This window comes from Oncorhynchus keta, chromosome 6 (assembly GCF_023373465.1).
Source record: "Oncorhynchus keta strain PuntledgeMale-10-30-2019 chromosome 6, Oket_V2, whole genome shotgun sequence".
Lineage (NCBI taxonomy): Eukaryota > Metazoa > Chordata > Actinopteri > Salmoniformes > Salmonidae > Oncorhynchus > Oncorhynchus keta.
In genome coordinates this window covers 19537646-19555098 of record NC_068426.1, presented here as the reverse complement: position 1 = coordinate 19555098, position 17453 = coordinate 19537646, and the positions used below count along the sequence as shown (strand labels likewise).

At 43.1% G+C, this 17453-nt stretch overlaps 1 protein-coding gene across 5 annotated transcripts in view; it reads left to right on the top strand.

Annotated features, from left to right (window-relative positions):
* LOC118385177 (Kv channel-interacting protein 1-like) overlaps window positions 1-14869 on the top strand; it is a 58296-nt gene extending 43427 nt beyond the window's left edge. For 2 of the 5 annotated variants that reach the window (XM_052521068.1, XM_035772087.2), the window contains 7 exons: window positions 11339-11463; window positions 12048-12117; window positions 12242-12312; window positions 12816-12923; window positions 13016-13120; window positions 13263-13325; window positions 13888-14869. In XM_052521068.1, coding sequence (XP_052377028.1) covers window positions 11339-11463; window positions 12048-12117; window positions 12242-12312; window positions 12816-12923; window positions 13016-13120; window positions 13263-13325; window positions 13888-13935 — 590 coding nt within the window. In that variant the 3' untranslated portion in view covers window positions 13936-14869. Of the gene's footprint in view, window positions 1-7550; window positions 7672-7956; window positions 8436-8766; window positions 9117-11338; window positions 11464-12047; window positions 12118-12241; window positions 12313-12815; window positions 12924-13015; window positions 13121-13262; window positions 13326-13887 lie in introns of those variants that run through there. The other 3 variants (XM_035772086.2, XM_035772085.2, XM_035772088.2) reach the window with 3 other exon arrangements.
* Window positions 14870-17453: the final 2584 nt, after the last annotated feature.

Below are 17453 nucleotides of genomic sequence, written 5' to 3'. Positions count from 1 at the left end.
CTACTGGGGAGGAGAGATGGAGTGTGTGACACAGCGGTGCTTATAGCATGTCAGATACACAGTCACCTTGTGCCGCCTTGGAGATCTAGACCCTTACTCATTATGTACTCATCTCTGACACTCTCTGACTGTCTGATTTACCCACAAACCTGTGTCCAGACCTATTTCCACAGAGGTTTTATTTGGTCCTGTTGCCAAGGGACTCAGTAATGGGAATGTTTGTCTTTCAATTAATTGGGTTTATTTTTCAGTGATGTGTAGTTTTGAAGCTCTGTCCATAGGCTATGTTGTGCATTAGTAATCAGACTGTAGTTGTGTCAGTATTGTAGTTGTGTAGGATAAAAGTATTGAGGCCATGTTAGTATTGAAAGGCCAAGCTGGTTTCTCCATGTAACCAGGCTGAGCAGAATGAAGGTATGTTCCCTCACCATCCTGCTGGGCTCGGTCTGATGAGGTTCTCATTCACTGTGTCTAAATCTTCCCCCCGGTTCTTCTCATCCCTGTCCCGTCTTCCAAACACTCTTAGAAAAAAGGAGCTATCTACAGTAGAAGCCTGAAAGGGTTCTTTGGCTGTCCCCATAGGAGAACCCTTTTTGGTTCCAGGTAGAATCCTTTTCACAGAGGGTTCTACATGGAACCCAAAAGGGTTCTACCTAGAACCGAAAAGGGTTCTCCTATGGGGACAAACGAATAACCCTTTTGGAAACCTTTTTTCTACGAGTGTAAACTGGATTCCTCTATTGTTCTCTGCCTCCATGTGTTTGTGTCGTCCTCTCCTCTCTTTCACTCTCTCCCTCTTTTTTTCTTCATCACTAAAGCTTGCCTCCTTTTCACACATTCACTCTGTCCTACCACCCACTATTTCCTACCCTCTTTTCATCCTCTTTCATTCCCACTTTATCTCTCTCCCCTTTCCCTAGCTCTGTGTTAGTTACTCTATAAGTAATTCACTGATGTTATTCAGGTTGTCCTCTGTACTCTTTTTCATGATTACTGGTATGCGTGGTGTGAGTGTGTGTGCCTGTTTGTGTTATAGGAGTAGCTAGTTATCTGCAGCAGGGCAAGGGCTTTCTGGGGTGTGTGTATGCTGTAGAGTTTTATAGTAAATAGCCTGTCAGTATCCATGATGTAAATCTTGTTCAGTCAGGCCGACAGTAGATAAAGACACAGAACAATAAGCCAGCCACACACGCATTCAGTGAAGCTCTCCTTACCAATGTTGGTTTACTTAGGAGGAGGTCTTAGGCATGCACTTTGCTGGTTTATGTGTTCATCTTTTTAATACATGTATTCAATTAGTGCCTGTGTTCAAAACATGTGGTCCTTCTGTAGCTGTGTGGTCCTTCTGTAGCTCAGTTGGTAGAGCATGGCGCTTGTAACGCCAGGGTAGTGGGTTCGATTCCCGGGACCACCCATACGTAGAATGTATGCACACATGACTGTAAGTCGCTTTGGATAAAAGCGTCTGCTAAATGGCATATATTATTATTATTATTATTATTGGAAATCTGTCTGTCTCCATGACAAAAATAAATGTCTAAAACGTCAGAGATTCCAACAGTGAGCGAGGGAAAGATTGATAGAGAGATTGGTGAGAAGGACTGAGAGAGTGTATTGACCAAAAGGTGAAGTGGAAATTAAAACAAGAGGAGTAGAATAACCAATATTGGAAGAGAGCTGGACCAGGATAGAGAAGGGGGATCAATTCTCACCAGTCGTTTTAAGAATTTGTCAATTTCACAGCAATCACAGTAAATTAACTTCACATAAAGATATAAAACTGTATTTTTTTGTGAAGAATCAACAACAAGTGGGACACAATCATGAAGTGGAATGACATTTATTGGATATTTCAAACTTTTTTAACAAATCAAAAACTGACAAATTGGGCGTGCAAAATTATTCAGCCCCTTTACTTTCAGTGCAACAAACTCTCTCCAGAAGTTCAGTGAGGATCTCTGAATGATCCAATGTTGACCTAAATGACTAATGATGATAAATACAATCCACCTGTGTGTAATCAAGTCTCCGTATAAATGCACCTGCACTGTGATAGTCTCAGAGGTCCGTTAAAAGCGCAGAGAGCATCATGAAGAACAAGGAACACACCAGGCAGGTCCGAGATACTGTTGTGAAGAAGTTAAAAGCCGGATTGGCCGAATACTTTCGCAAGGCACTGTATTTAGGTAGCCTGTTTGGTGTTGGGTTTCGTGGGTGATTGTTCCTGTCTCTGTGTTTGCACCAGATAGGGCTGTTTTGGTTTTTCACATTTCTTGTTTTGTTAGTCTATTCATGTATAGTTTCTTTATTAAAGAACCATGAATAATAACCACGCTGTGTTTTGGTCCGCCTCTCCTTCGACTCAAAAAAACGTTACACTGACATGTTGTCCACCCAATCACAGGATCAGAGAATGAATCTAGTACTGAAATCATTAGCTACAGCTAGCTAGTAGTGTAGAGCATAAAATGTGGTGAGTCGTTGACTCAAAGAGAGTTAAAGCCAGTAGTTAAACAACAACAAAAAATTGCAAAATGAAGGAGAAGCAGCTGATGTGTTGTGCATTGAAGTCCACAAGCGAAGTGAAGAGGTAAGAGGAGAGCACATAGATACAAGAATGACTACAACGTGCCTGCTATGAAAGTGAAATGTGTTTACGTGTGATCAGGGGTGTATTCATTCCGCTGATTCTGTTGAAACACGATTCTTAAACGGAAGCAAACGGAACAAAATGGGGATAAACATATCTGAATTTGTCCAATAGAAACTTTTGTTTGCAACTGTTGAACTAATGATTACACCCTATATCAGCTAGATGCAGGCAAGAGTGTGGAAGGCTGTATTGAATGTCAATGGCTGTCCATGTGTCACTCACTGTCTGTCACCTCAAATTTGTCTCTCGACCTGTATGCACCTACGTTGTAAAACTGAATTCATAGGCTAGGTTGTAGTAACCTCAGGATGGATACAGGGAAAATTCTAGCATCAGGTTGTAGCCTAAACCTATCACTGTTACATTGAATGACAGTCATCCAATATGCTGTAATAGAAATAAGGCTATGCTCAAAAAATGTCCTCCCTCATCTTAAACGGCACTGTCCGCCACTGTTTGGTACTGATACGTGATCTGAATTCACTGACATCCTCATTTGATCAGTTCGAGTATGGATTCAAATTAAATCACATCTCCCTGATACAGTAATGAGCAGAGGATTTAACCCTCTGCACAAATGGATTCAAGGGATAAAGAAAAGCCTATCCATCAAGGGTGTCCAGGATGGTAGAGTGGTGATTACACAGTGTGTTAAGGGACCTATTACCAAGGAGCTGCATGTAGGAGCTAGGCACTAAAGACAACTCCACACTTCACGCAAACAGAGCGATGGAGTGTCATATATGGTCCGTTCCCAAATGATTACCACACAAAAGTATGTAGAACTATGATGTGAAAGCAACTCTCTGTCGCTAATGTTTGCGTGAAGTGTGTAGGGCCCATAAGACACAGCTGTAGGGTGATTAAAGCTTTGTCATATCCTGCTGGAGTTATACCCAAGAGGTACAGAGAGACACCCATTGTGATGCAGTGTGACTCATGAGGAATTACAGGAAGGTCAGTACAGCAGTCAGTAAGTCTTTTCAGTCTGAATGATGGGAGGGGGGTGGGGGGGTGGGGGGGGGGCTCACTGACGCCCTCTGCAAAGTACCACCTTGCACATGGTCCATTTCCCCTGCATCAGTCTCATTTCTTTCATGTTCATGTCCCTCCCTAGCACCCTTTCCCTCCCTCGTTTGGCCTATGTGTGCGTATGCGTGTGTGTGTGTGTGTGTGTGTGTGTGATTGTGTGTGTGTGTGTGTGTGTGTGTGTGTTGTGTGTGTGTGTGTGTGTGTGTGTGTGTTGTGTGTGTGTCTCTGTGTTTGCACCAGATAGGGCTGTGTTGGTGTTTCACATGTGCGTGTTTTGTTAGCACATGCATGTGAGTGTATAGATTAAATTCAACTTTATTGTCATTGAACAAGTACAAGTACAGTACAACGAAATGCAGTTAGCATCTAAACAGAAGCACAAATAAAAGAGTACAAAAAATGTACAAGTGTAACAATTAAGTACAATGTATATCATTAAGTGGGATGTATAAATGTGCAATGGAGGCAAATTGAAAGTGCAAGGAGGCATGCAATTGAAATGCAGAAATAGCAGCAATGAGGTTACCGAGGTACACATGTACATGTACAACTGAGTAACGTCCTTAATCAGACTTTGCAAAGCAATATCAGAGTCCAGTAGTACCATGAAGAGTGAAGAGTAATACAACACGGTCCCTGAGAGGCAGTACTAAGTGGTGGGTGGGTGTGGCTAGTGCCGTGTCACAGAGTCCAGTAGTACCATGAAGAGTGAAGAGTAATACAACACGGTCCCTGAGAGGCAGTACTAAGTGGTGGGTGGGTGTGGCTAGTGCCGTGTCACAGAGTCCAGTAGTACCGTGAAGAGTGAAGAGTGATACAACACGGTCCCTGAGAGGCAGTACTAAGTGGTGGGTGGATGTGGCTAGTGCCGTGTCACAGAGTCCAGTAGTACCATGAAGAGTGAAGAGTAATACAACACGGTCCCTGAGAGGCAGTACTAAGTGGTGGGTGGGTGTGGCTAGTGCCGTGTCACAGAGTCCAGTAGTACCATGAAGAGTGAAGAGTAATACAACACGGTCCCTGAGAGGCAGTACTAAGTGGTGGGTGGGTGTGGCTAGTGCCGTGTCACAGAGTCCAGTAGTACCATGAAGAGTGAAGAGTAATACAACACGGTCCCTGAGAGGCAGTACTAAGTGGTGGGTGGATGTGGCTAGTGCCGTGTCAGAGTCCAGTAGTACCATGAAGAGTGAAGAGTAATACAACACGGTCCCTGAGAGGCAGTACTAAGTGGTGGGTGGGTGTGGCTAGTGCCGTGTCACAGAGTCCAGTAGTACCGTGAAGAGTGAAGAGTGATACAACACGGTCCCTGAGAGGCAGTACTAAGTGGTGGGTGGATGTGGCTAGTGCCGTGTCACAGAGTCCAGTAGTACCATGAAGAGTGAAGAGTGATACAACACGGTCCCTGAGAGGCAGTACTAAGTGGTGGGTGGGTGGATATGGCTAGTGCCGTGTCACAGAGTCCAGTAGTACCATGAAGAGTGAAGAGTAATACAACACGGTCCCTGAGAGGCAGTACTAAGTGGTGGGTGGGTGGATGTGGCTAGTGCCGTGTCACAGAGTCCAGTAGTACCGTGAAGAGTGAATAGTAATACAACACGGTCCCTGAGAGGCAGTACTAAGTGGTGGGTGGATATGGCTAGTGCCGGGCCACAGAGTCCAGTAGTACCATGAAGAGTGAAGAGTAATACAACACGGTCCCTGAGAGGCAGTACTAAGTGGTGGGTGGGTGGATGTGGCTAGTGCCGTGTCACAGAGTCCAGTAGTACCATGAAGAGTGAAGAGTGATACAACACGGTCCCTGAGAGGCAGTACTAAGTGGTGGGTGGATATGGCTAGTGCCGTGTCACAGAGTCCAGTAGTACCATGAAGAGTGAAGAGTAATACAACACGGTCCCTGAGAGGCAGTACTAAGTGGTGGGTGGATATGGCTAGTGCCGTGTCACAGAGTCCAGTAGTACCATGAAGAGTGAAGAGTAATACAACACGGTCCCTGAGAGGCAGTACTAAGTGGTGGGTGGATATGGCTAGTGCCGGGCCACAGAGTCCAGTAGTACCATGAAGAGTGAAGAGTAATACAACACGGTCCCTGAGAGGCAGTACTAAGTGGTGGGTGGATGTGGCTAGTGCCGGGACACAGAGTCCAGTAGTACCATGAAGAGTGAAGAGTGATACAACACGGTCCCTGAGAGGCAGTACTAAGTGGTGGGTGGATATGGCTAGTGCCGGGCCACAGAGTCCAGTAGTACCATGAAGAGTGAAGAGTAATACAACACGGTCCCTGAGAGGCAGTACTAAGTGGTGGGTGGGTGGATATGGCTAGTGCCGTGTCACAGAGTCCAGTAGTACCATGAAGAGTGAAGAGTAATACAACACGGTCCCTGAGAGGCAGTACTAAGTGGTGGGTGGGTGTGGCTAGTGCCGGGCCACAGAGTTCAGTTGGAAAGAGACTGTTCTTGAGCCTGCTAATGCAGGAACGTAGAGACCTTTACCGCCTGCCTGATGGTAGGAGGGCAAACAGTTTGTGGCATAGATGTGAAGGGTCCCTGATCCAGCTCCCTGCCATTGTAGACCTCCAGCACAAGTGGTGTCTGCGTAGGGCGCGGCATCATCAGGGACCCTTCACATCTATCATTCCACTGTGGTCTTTCCCCCCCTCAGCAGTTTCCCTCTCCTAACAGTTGGTGGGTATGTGGCTAACCTCGTGTCACAGAGTCCAGTAGTATCAATCAAGAGTGAAGAGCTAACTAGCAACACGGTCCCTGAGAGGTCCCATTTTATGAAATTACGTTGAACCAATGTGGAATAGACTTTGAATTGATGTCTGTGCCCAGTGGGTAGCTTGTCTAACTACTGTATCTTACCTGGCATGCCTGCTGGCAAGGTTGGTAGACTTTGGAAAAACTAAACTAAATGTACTGAATAAGACTCACAATCCTTTCATTCTTTTACCCAGATTTTAGCAGCGATGCAGAGAAGCATATTTAGGCAGCTGAGATATGCAGAAAAATAGACAAACTGTATTTTTACATAGAATTCAGCATAATGATTATGGCTCTAGATTTCAGGAAAGAGCTTTTTGAAAATGCCAAATTCTCCAATTTACGGACAGGGAGGGGTTCCTGGACCACCCTCGAGCCTTCCTCACATACTTTGTGCCCCATCAAATTTTTGGAGTGCGTGACGCCACCAATGTTTGTTCTGAGAGGAGCACTGATGTGTCTGTTTCCTCTCCTACAGTATACCAGAGGCTGTCTGAGTGATAAACAACCCCCCTGACAGGACACCAGCTCATCACATCATTACCAAAACATCCATCTCTCTCTGGCACCCAAAGCACAAAGTTACCATCAGTACAGTTCCCCAAGTCAATGGAGGGAGTCCAATTTGCCATACCTCTCATCCCTCCTCCCTCCCTTCAGGATGACATGCATCCTTCAAAACAAAACCCAGCCAAGCCACACTGCTTCTTGACACAATGCCCACTTAACCGAGTCACACCAACGTGTTGGAGGAAACACTGTACACCTGGTGACCGACCCGCCACAGGAGTTGCTAGAGTGTGATGGGACAAGAACATCAGCCAGCTGCGACAGTCCCTGGACCCGAACCAGGATCGCTAGTGGCACAGTTAGCACTGTGATACAGTGCCTTAGACAACTGCGCCACTCAGGAGGCCCAGGTTGACGTTTATGAGTCTTGTCCAGGAGGCAGAACTAAGTCATTTCCACTAGATGGGCCAGCTGCAAAGTCAAAATTGGCTTTATTGTAAAAATTCCTGAAACCAAACATTTACTTTTTGGTCTTCATTTAAGGTTAGGGTTAGGCATTAGGATTAGCGGTGTTAAGCGGTGTTAAGGCTTAAAAAAATCTGATTTTGTGGCTGTGCCAGGTAGTGACAGTCTGCAGAGCTACTTCCAGAACAAGATTGATGACAAAAAAATGCTAACCTGCTCCCTCCCTCCTCAATGGCGGCCGCATGCTTCCAGGTACAGTTTGTGCATATATTATGACTTCATTTTGCGATGTTTCTGTTCGTTTTGGAGTTTGGTTAGGGTTCGTCGGCTGTTCGGGCACACAACATTTTTTTCTCAAGGTCCAGCCGAAGTTTGGAAGCCGAAGTCTACACCCCTTCTGTAATATTCATATGTGTAAACATACTGAATTGTAATTGGATGCATTTTACCGCCATATCATACTGTGCTATGGTTGGTTAAGACCACCCAAATGGTTAGGTCATCGTCAGTTTGATCCTGGTTGGCGATACGTGAAATGCCAGTTATAGCTAGCTAATAAAGAGCTACGTTAAGAAATATCCTGTAGTACTGCATTTTATCATTTTGTACAAAGTGTTCACCTTCGTCCTTGATTGGTCAACTGTAGGGTTGACACGAGTTTCTGCTTTTTTGTTGATTTAGCACGAAACTATGTGGATTCGACATGACAAACGACAACATCGAGCATCGATTGACTGAGGAGGTAAAGAAGTACCTTCTCCACTGCATTATATAAAGACTAGCATGTAAATGCCAATTCATGGAGGGAGATTGCGGAGACACTGGGGTCCGACCCAACCGCTTGTTCAAAAATTGGGGAAGAGTTTGTGACAAGTTCGACAATGCAAAGAAAAGAAACAAGGGCCGCAGTGGAGATTCCGGTGGAAAGGCTACTCCAGAAATGTTGCTGCTGGCTTGTTTGGCATGTGGAGCATGGGAAGACTGAAAGCAACATGCCATCTTCACCAAAGGATGGGGTATGTTATTGTATGTTATATTGTAGTCGGCGAAAAGAGTAGCCATATTTTGCTGACAGTAGCTAGCAAGCTAGCGCTAGCTATTTGGCTGGCTAGCAGCGTACACAGGCAGGGATAGCAAGCCAACCAACTCAACTAAAGATCTTTACAACTTTTGATCCAATGCCATTTTGTCATAGAAATAAATAATTTTGTTTGAGCAAAGTTGAGTAGCTAGGCTGTTTGCAACAACATATAGTCTATTGTAGTCTCGGTTAATGATATTCAATGTTCATTAATGTTTTGGATGTGTACTAAATAGCCCTTTTCTTTTTCAACGCTCAAACACCAGTGAATGGAGACAGCACCTGGTTTGTTCTCTGCTCCCCAGCATTGCCTTTTCACTGGCCCCAAGCACTACCTCTGCCATCAGTGCTGTCTGGTGATCAGCCCCCAGTCCATATCCTGCACAGATTTGCAGTGCAAAATTAGAAACAGTCTCCATGCAGGACCTGGGAATCTCTATCCTGAGCCCACCTCAAAGACGTACTTCACTAGCTTGCTCCTCACCGATGCCACAGAGCATCAGCAGTGGTAGCAGGGGTGTGAGAAGAAGGGAGAAAAGAGCTGCAGACACAGTCCTTGACACATCACTCGCAAAGACATTGGAAATGATTGAAGACATGCAAGTGCAATCGGAAAGTATTCAGACCCCTTGACTTTTTCCACATTTTGTTACGATACAGTCTTATTGTAAAATTGATTAAAACCTTTTTTTCCCTCATCCATCTACACACAATACCCCATAATGACAAGGCAAAAATGGATTTTGAGACATTTTTGCAAATGTATGCAAATAAAAAAAATGGAAATATCACATTTACATAAGTATTCAGAACCTTTACTCAGTACTTTGTTGAAGCACCTTTGGCAGCAATTACGGCCTCAATTATTCATGGGTATGACACTACAAGTTTGGCACACCTCTAGTTTCTCCCATTCTTCTCTACAGATCCTCTCAAGCTCTGTCAGGTTGGATGGGGAGTGTATCTGCACAGCTATTTTCAGGTCTCTCCAGAGATGTTTGATCGGGTTCATGTCTGGGCTCTGGCTGGGCCACTCAAGAACACCCAGAGACTTGACCCGAAGCCACTGTACTTAGGGTCGTTGTCCTGTTGGAAGGTGAACCTTCGGCCCACTTTGTCCCGTTCATCTTTCCCTCTATCCTGACTAGTTTCCCAATCCCTGCTGCTAAAAAACATCCCCACAGCATGTAGCTGCCACCACCATAATTCACCATTGGGATTGTGCCAGGTTTCCTCCAGACGTGACACTTGGCATTCAGGCCAAAGAGTTCCATCTTTGGTCCATCAGACCAGAGAATCTTATTTCTCATGGTCTGACAGTCCTTTAGGCGTCTTTTGGCAAACCAAGCGGGCTGTCATGTGCATTTTACTGAGGAGTGGCTTCCGTCTGGCCGCTCTACCATAAAGGCCTGATTGGTGGAGTGCTGCAGAGATGGTTGTCCTTCTGGAAGGTTCTCCCATCTCCACAGAGGAACTCTGGAGTTCTGTCAGAGTGACCATCAGGTTCTTGGTCACTTCCCTGACCAAGGCCCTTCTCCCCCGATTGCTCAGTTTGGTTGGGCAGCCAGCTCAAGGAAAAGTCATGGTGGTTCCAATCTTCTTCCAATTAAGAATGATGGAGGCCATTGTGTTCGTGGGGACCTTCAATGCTGCAGAAATGTTTTGGTACCCTTCCCCAGATCTGTGCCTCAACACAATCCTGCGTCGGACAATTCCTTCGACCTCACGGCTTGGTTTTTGCTCTGACATACACTGTCAACTATGGGACCTCATATAAACAGCTGTATGCCTATCCAAATCATGTCCAATCAATTGAATTTACCATAGGTGGACAAAATAGAAAAATAAATCAAAACAACCATCCCACTCCTTCAGTCACATTCAAATCACATCCCTACACAGACTCAGGTGCCTGTTAGGATGGAACATTTATGCCATTTGGGCCTCACAGGTGCCTGTGAGGACAGAATAGGCAGCCAAGACGTGCTCAGCATATGTGGGAACTCCTTCAAGACTGTTGGAAAAGCATTCCAGGTGAAGCTGGTTGTGAGAATGCCAAGAGTAAGCAAAGCTGTCATCAAGGCAAAGGTCGGCTACTTTGAAGAATCTCAAATAAAATATATTTTGATTTGTTTAATACTTTTTTGGTTACTACATGATTGCATATGTGTTATGTCATAGTTTTGATGTCTTCACTATTATTCTACAATGTAGAAAATAGTAAAAATAAAGAAAAACCCTGGAATGAGTAGGTGTTTCCAAACTTTTGAAGTGCCATGATATTGAAGTGCCGAAATCGGTATGCTTTGTTTATTGGTTGTGTGGTGCATTGGCATAGCAACCTGTTGTCAGAAAATGTGTTGAATATATTTTATATAATTATGTTGAAAATCTGATTTCCCCTTAGCTGATCATTGTCGGCAGCCAGTTCTGATCGTAGTGTAAAGAAACAGGCAAAGAGAGTGAGCTCATCTCTGGTGGTTGGCGAACCCCCAACCTTCTGGCCTGTAGCCCTGTGTGGGATCAACTGTGCCACAAAAGCTTGCTGAAGTGGTGAAGTTGATATCTGCGTTTATGAACATAGGGTTTCTACAGTTATTGTTTTTGTGATCGTAAACATTATCTGTAATTAATTCTATGGGGGGAGGGTGTTCCGTTTATTTTACTGTACAAGGGGAGGGTCTTATGAAAATATATTTTGCATTGGGGGGGGCATTTTTTTATGACACATAAGTTGGAACAGCCCCTCCCCACAATACATTTTGAAGGAATGAAGGAATATGAAGAATTTGATCTGTCCCTTATATAAACACACAACGAATCTCTCTATCTATCTAGACAAGATTGATGATGAGTTGGAGATGACCATGGTGTGTCACAGGCCTGAGGGTCTGGAGCAGTTGGAGGCCCAGACCAACTTCACCAAGAGAGAGCTACAGATCCTCTACCGCGGCTTCAAGAATGTACGCACAGCCTTCTCCCTTTCTTTACTGTCTGTCTATCTTTGTCTTCTTTTCCTCTCTCTTTCTGCCTGTCTTTACTCTATCTCTCTCCTTGCCACGTATGTATACTCCTGCTTATGTTGATTCTCTTCTTCACACGTGTTTGTCAAAGCTCTGTTCTCTTTCAAATGCGACTCCAATATGTAAATGATTTTAGCTTCGCGCCTTCATCACTTCATATGGTGCTAATCAGATTGTACGGCCTGCAGCCAGAACAACTAAGCCTATCATACACCATAGCAACAATTACATGCTGCATTACCCATATAAACCAAACATTTTTTAAATAAAATATATATAAACATATATTCTCTACATACACAAATGCTCAAATACCCACCCACACATTGACATACACCCACATACAAGTTATATGGAAATTGCTAGTTAATTTCCAGTTAATTAGCTGTCAGATTTGATTGACGCTAATTCTCTGTAACCATGGGTGGTGCCATTCGAGTGTAAATGATTGGTTGATCTGGCCGGTACCCAGAAGAAGCTGCATTATTTTAGCTTGAAATAGTGTTTTCACATGGTTTCCACAGGAGTGTCCGAGTGGAGTGGTGAATGAAGAAACATTTAAACACATCTACGCCCAGTTCTTCCCCCATGGAGGTACAGTACAGCCAGATACCTCTCATTTAGACACATAAAATGCCCTTCCTTACTTGTTTGGGACTCATTTACTAGCACTACTATGGGATTATAAACCTCATGCCTGTATCTGGTTGTGTTGCAGATGCCAGCACTTACGCTCATTATCTCTTCAATGCATTTGACACAACAAACAATGGATCGATAAAGTTTGAGGTAAAAACCAAACACCATCACTATTACTCAGTGGACAGTTTAAATCAGGGGAGGCAACTAGATTCAGCCGTGGAATGATTTTTGTTGGAGCCGATGGACGGGGGACCAGGACATATTTATAATAATTTGTACACTGCAAATTGACCACAACTAAGCCCAAAAAGAGATTGTATTTGAAAATAAAAATACATTCATTCCTTGATTACATTGAGATACAATCATATAATGTATATTTTTTTTTATTCGTGGGAATACTTTGGAACAGATTTCCTAAATTCAACATTTTATTTTCCCAAATTAAAAAAAATAAAATCTCCCAAAAAAGAAACATGTTTTTTTTTTCTTTACTAAAAACTTTTGGGCGCCAAAAGAAATCACTCGTGGGACACCTGTTGCCAACCCCTGCTTTAAATGAAGGAATATGTAGAATTATGTCTATCTTATTCACTCAGTCTTTACTAAGTATTTTATCTTTAATCTCGCTCATGTGGTGACTCTCTCAGGAGTTTGTAATGGGACTGTCTACACTGCTGCGGGGCACTATGAGAGAGAAGCTGGAGTGGACTTTTCATCTTTACGACATCAACAACGATGGATACATTAACAGAGAGGTCTCTGTTTGTATTTACATGTCAGTTATGTATTGAAAGATTCACATATGAAGTCATCTTGTTTTAATACCATTTGTATTTATGTGTTTCAGGAGATGACTGAGATTGTGAGGGCCATTTACGATATGATGGGGAAATATACCTACCCTGCACTCAAGGGAGATGTCCCTAAACAGCATGTGGATGCTTTTTTCCAGGTGACTTGATATCCTAGAGTATAATGTAATATTAATAAAGCACATGCATACTCTACCCCTTAGTAGGGCACAACAGTTTAAACCACATAATTTCATACTTACCTAAAAATGTACATTTCACTCACTTTTTCCCTTCCCACAGAAAATGGATAAAAACAAAGCTGGAGTTGTGACTTTAGAAGAGTTCATTGTCGCATGCCAGGAGGTATGTATAGAACATGCATGTTTATACATTTTATATTGCTGTTGGTGTCCACAGTGCATTCGGGAAGTATTCAGACCCCTTCCCTTTTTCCACATTTTGTTACATTACAGACTTATTCGAAAATGAATTAAATAAAACAAATTATCATAAATCTACACACAATAACCCATAATGATAAAGTGAAAATAGGCTTTTATAGATTTTAGCTAATTTATTAAATATATATATATTTTAATATTTTTTTTTATTATTGAATATTATTAAAACATACAATCTATGTGCAGTGAAGCTGCTCAAAATTTACATTACAATCAGTCATCTAACCGGCTCTTGTCCAGAGCGACCCACAAGAGCAACCAGGGTCAAGCACATCACCCAAGGGTACGTCTCCCACCAAGTCAAAATGGGGACCCGAACCAGCGACCTATCGGCCTCCGGCCCAAGCTCCCAACCACCAGGCCACCAACCATCCAAGATCCTCCAGCAGTTCTCAGAGAGCTGCCCCTCAACCATCCGAGCTGCAACATTCTGTCTTACCATCTTTCTCCTCTTCTCCCCTCAGGATGAAATGATGATGAGATCCATGCAGCTCTTTGAAAATGTGATGTAAAAAAGGAGCCGATGGAAGGAAGGAGAGAATTCGATAATGAGAGAGATTGTGTGTGTGTGTTTCAGTGCATTCGTGTGAGTTCATGTGCGCATGTGCGTGTGTCCACACATGTTTCTTTATCCGTGCATGTCTGTCAGAGTGGATGAATGTGGATGTATATCTATCTCTCTCATCTAACTTGTCAGCATTCATGTGTTTGCCAAATAATGTCTCTGCCTGGCTACCTGCCTGGGTATGGATCAGATGAAGCCAGAACCGCTGAGAGAACCCTGGACTTGCTAGTCATATTGCTGAGCCTGGGAGTATGCAAACGAATTACCTGGAAAATGCTTTCTGCCTTTTTATGTGACGTAAAGGTTTGTAAATCAGATGATCATACAATATAGACTGCAGTGCGATACAGCTGAGAAAACTCAAACCCATACGCTGCTCCCCGATTAGGCCTATGTGGAAACTCCTGAAAGACTCCTGACCCCTACCTGTCAAACACTGAAACTACACCGGGATACTTTGGGTTCTTTTGACTCCGTTCTTTTTGCCAAAATAGATGCATGCTTGAGCCAGAGGGATTCCTCCCTCCCTACCATAGAAATAGAATCATGATTCTACGTCTATGCGCCCTACCAACCATTTGTTTGTCCAGGACTTGGACCTTTAAACTCATTCATTCAGTGATTGATTTATCGATAGCTATGATCTACATATCTGCTTATTTATTAATGTGTTTATGCTAGAAAAATATGAGGTTGTCCTAATGCATTATTTGTTTGTTTTAAGTGTTGTTTCTGTTTCACTGTTGTCGTGGTGACCTCTGTACCTCTGTTGGCTTGGCTGTCGCACTCCTGTCTATCCTTGTAATTGTGTCTGTCCCTGACTGATGCCTGTTCTACTGTATGCTTACAAATACACCTAATAGACTTGGTTTATGACTGATGATACCTCCTCTTGTATGATGGCTGGATCAAACTAATGATAGAAGATGAACATCTGTGTAACGCAACGTGAAAGGTGTTGGTCAGTGGTGTTTTGACTTGTCTGTTGAAGTGTGTAGTGAGGGACACAGGAGTTAAGCTAAAACCCCAAACTCATCACAGGACAAAACCAACATTCTTCTAATGTGAAACAACTATAATTTTTCTTCAACGAATTACTAATTTGTGCTGACTTTGTCAGTTCCTCCTCAGTGTACATTATGGCAAATAGATACAGTGCATTCGGAAAGTATTCAGACCCCTTCCCCTTTTCCACATTTTCTTGTGTTACAGCCTTATTCTAAAATTAATTAAATTATGTATTTGTCTCGTCAATCTACACACAATACCCCATAATGACAAAGCAAAAATAGGTTTCTAGAAATGTTTTCTAATTTATTAAATATAAAAAACAGAAATACCTTTATTTACATAGGTATTCAGACCCTTTGCTATGAGACTCGAAATTGAGCTAAGGTGCATCATGTTTCCATTGATCATCCTTGAGCTGTTTCTACAACTTGATTGGAGTCCACCTGTGGTAAATTCAATTGAGGACAACCATCTCTCAGAACTCCACCAATCAGGCCTTTATGGTAGAGTGGCCAGGCAGAAGCCACTCCTCAGTCAAATGCACATGACAGCCTGCTTGGAGTTTGCCTTAAGGCACCTAACAACTCTGAGACCATGAGAAAAAAGATTCTCTGGTTTTATGAAACCAAGATGGAACTCTTTAGCCTGAATGCAAAGTGTCACGCCTGGAAGAAACTTGGCACCATCCTTACAGTGATGCATGTTGGTGGCAGTCATCAGGACCTCAGACTGGAGCGAAGGTTCACCTTCCATCAGGACAATGACCATAAGCACACAGCCAAGAGAATGCAGGAGTGGCTTCGGGACAAGTCTCTGAATGTCCTTAAGTGGCCCAGCCAGAGCCTGGACTTGAACCCAATCTAACATCTCTGGAGAAACCTGAAAATAGCTGTGCAGCGACGCTCCCCATCCAACCTGACAGAACTTGAGAGGATCTGCAGAGAAGAATGGGAGAAACTCCCCAAATACAGGTGTGCCAAGCTTGTAGCATCATACCCATGAATAGTTGAGTTTGTAACGTTTGAAAAGAGGAAAAAGTGAAGTTGTCTTGACTATTTTACAAATGCACTATAGATATATATTGATTATGTTGCAATTATTTTTGCCTCAGGTGTCAAAGGGGTAATTAATGATGAATGATAATCAGCGCTTAAAACAATCTGAATATAAAATGTAACAAAGAGGTTCACCTCATACAAAACTCTATCTTTGACTGAGACAGATAGGAGAGAGCTTAAGCTTTCATGTTCTGTTGTACATTGCAAATGCTACCAATAAAATGTTTTGAGAAAATATGTGTGTGTGTGTGCACAGAGGGAGAGGAGAGAAAGAGGGATCTCTGGATTAAATAAAATATGAAGTTAGTCAGTCAAATGAAATTACATTTTATTGGTTACATACACATATTTAGCAGATGTTATTGCGGGTGTGGCAAAATGCTTGTGTTCCTAGCTCCAACAGCACAGTAGTATCTAACAAAACACACAACTCTAAAAGTAAAATAATAATATTAAGAAATATATAAATATTAGATCGAGCAATGTCGGAGTGGCATTGACTAAAATACAGTAGAATAGAATATAGTATATACATATGAGATGAGTAAAGCGGTATGTAAACATTATTAAAGTGGTCAGTGATTCTAAGACTATGTATATAGGGCAGCAGGCTCTAAGGTGCAGTGTTGCGTAACCAGGTGGAAGCCCGCTAGTAATGGCTATTAAACAGTCTGACAGCCTTGAGATGGAGGCTGTTTTTCAGTCTCTCGGTCCCAGCTTTGATGCACCTGTACTGACCTTGCCTTCTGGATGATAGCGGGGTGAACAGGCCATGGCTCAGGTGGTTGATGTCCTTGACTATCTTTTTGGCCTTCCTGTGAAATCGGGTGCTGTTGGTGTCCTGGAGGACAGGTAGTATCAAATCATTTTATTTGTCACATATGCCGAATTTAACAGGTGTAGGTAGACCTTACCGTGAAATGATTACTTACAAGCCCTTAACCAACAATGCAGTTCAAGAAATAGAGTTAAGAAAATATTTACTAAATAAAGGGAAGACATTTTATAAAACAAAGTAACAAGAAAATTAAATAACAATAACGAGGCTATATACGGGGGTACCGGTACCGAGTCAATGTGCGGGAGTACAGGTTAGTCAAGGTAATTTGTAAAGTTACCATGCATAGATAAACAGTTTGCCCGCGGGGATGCGTTGGGCAGACCACACCACCCTCTGGAGAGCCCTGCGGTTGCGGGCGGTACAGTTGCCATACCAGGCGGTGATACCAGGCAGTGATAATGTTTGTGAGGGTTTTAGGGGCAAGACAATTTTTTTCAGCATCCTGAGTTTGAAGTGGCACTGTTGCGCCTTCTTCATCACACTGTTTGTGTGGGTAGACCACTTCTGATCGTCAGTGATGTGTACGCAGAGGAACTTGAAGCTTTCCACCTTCTC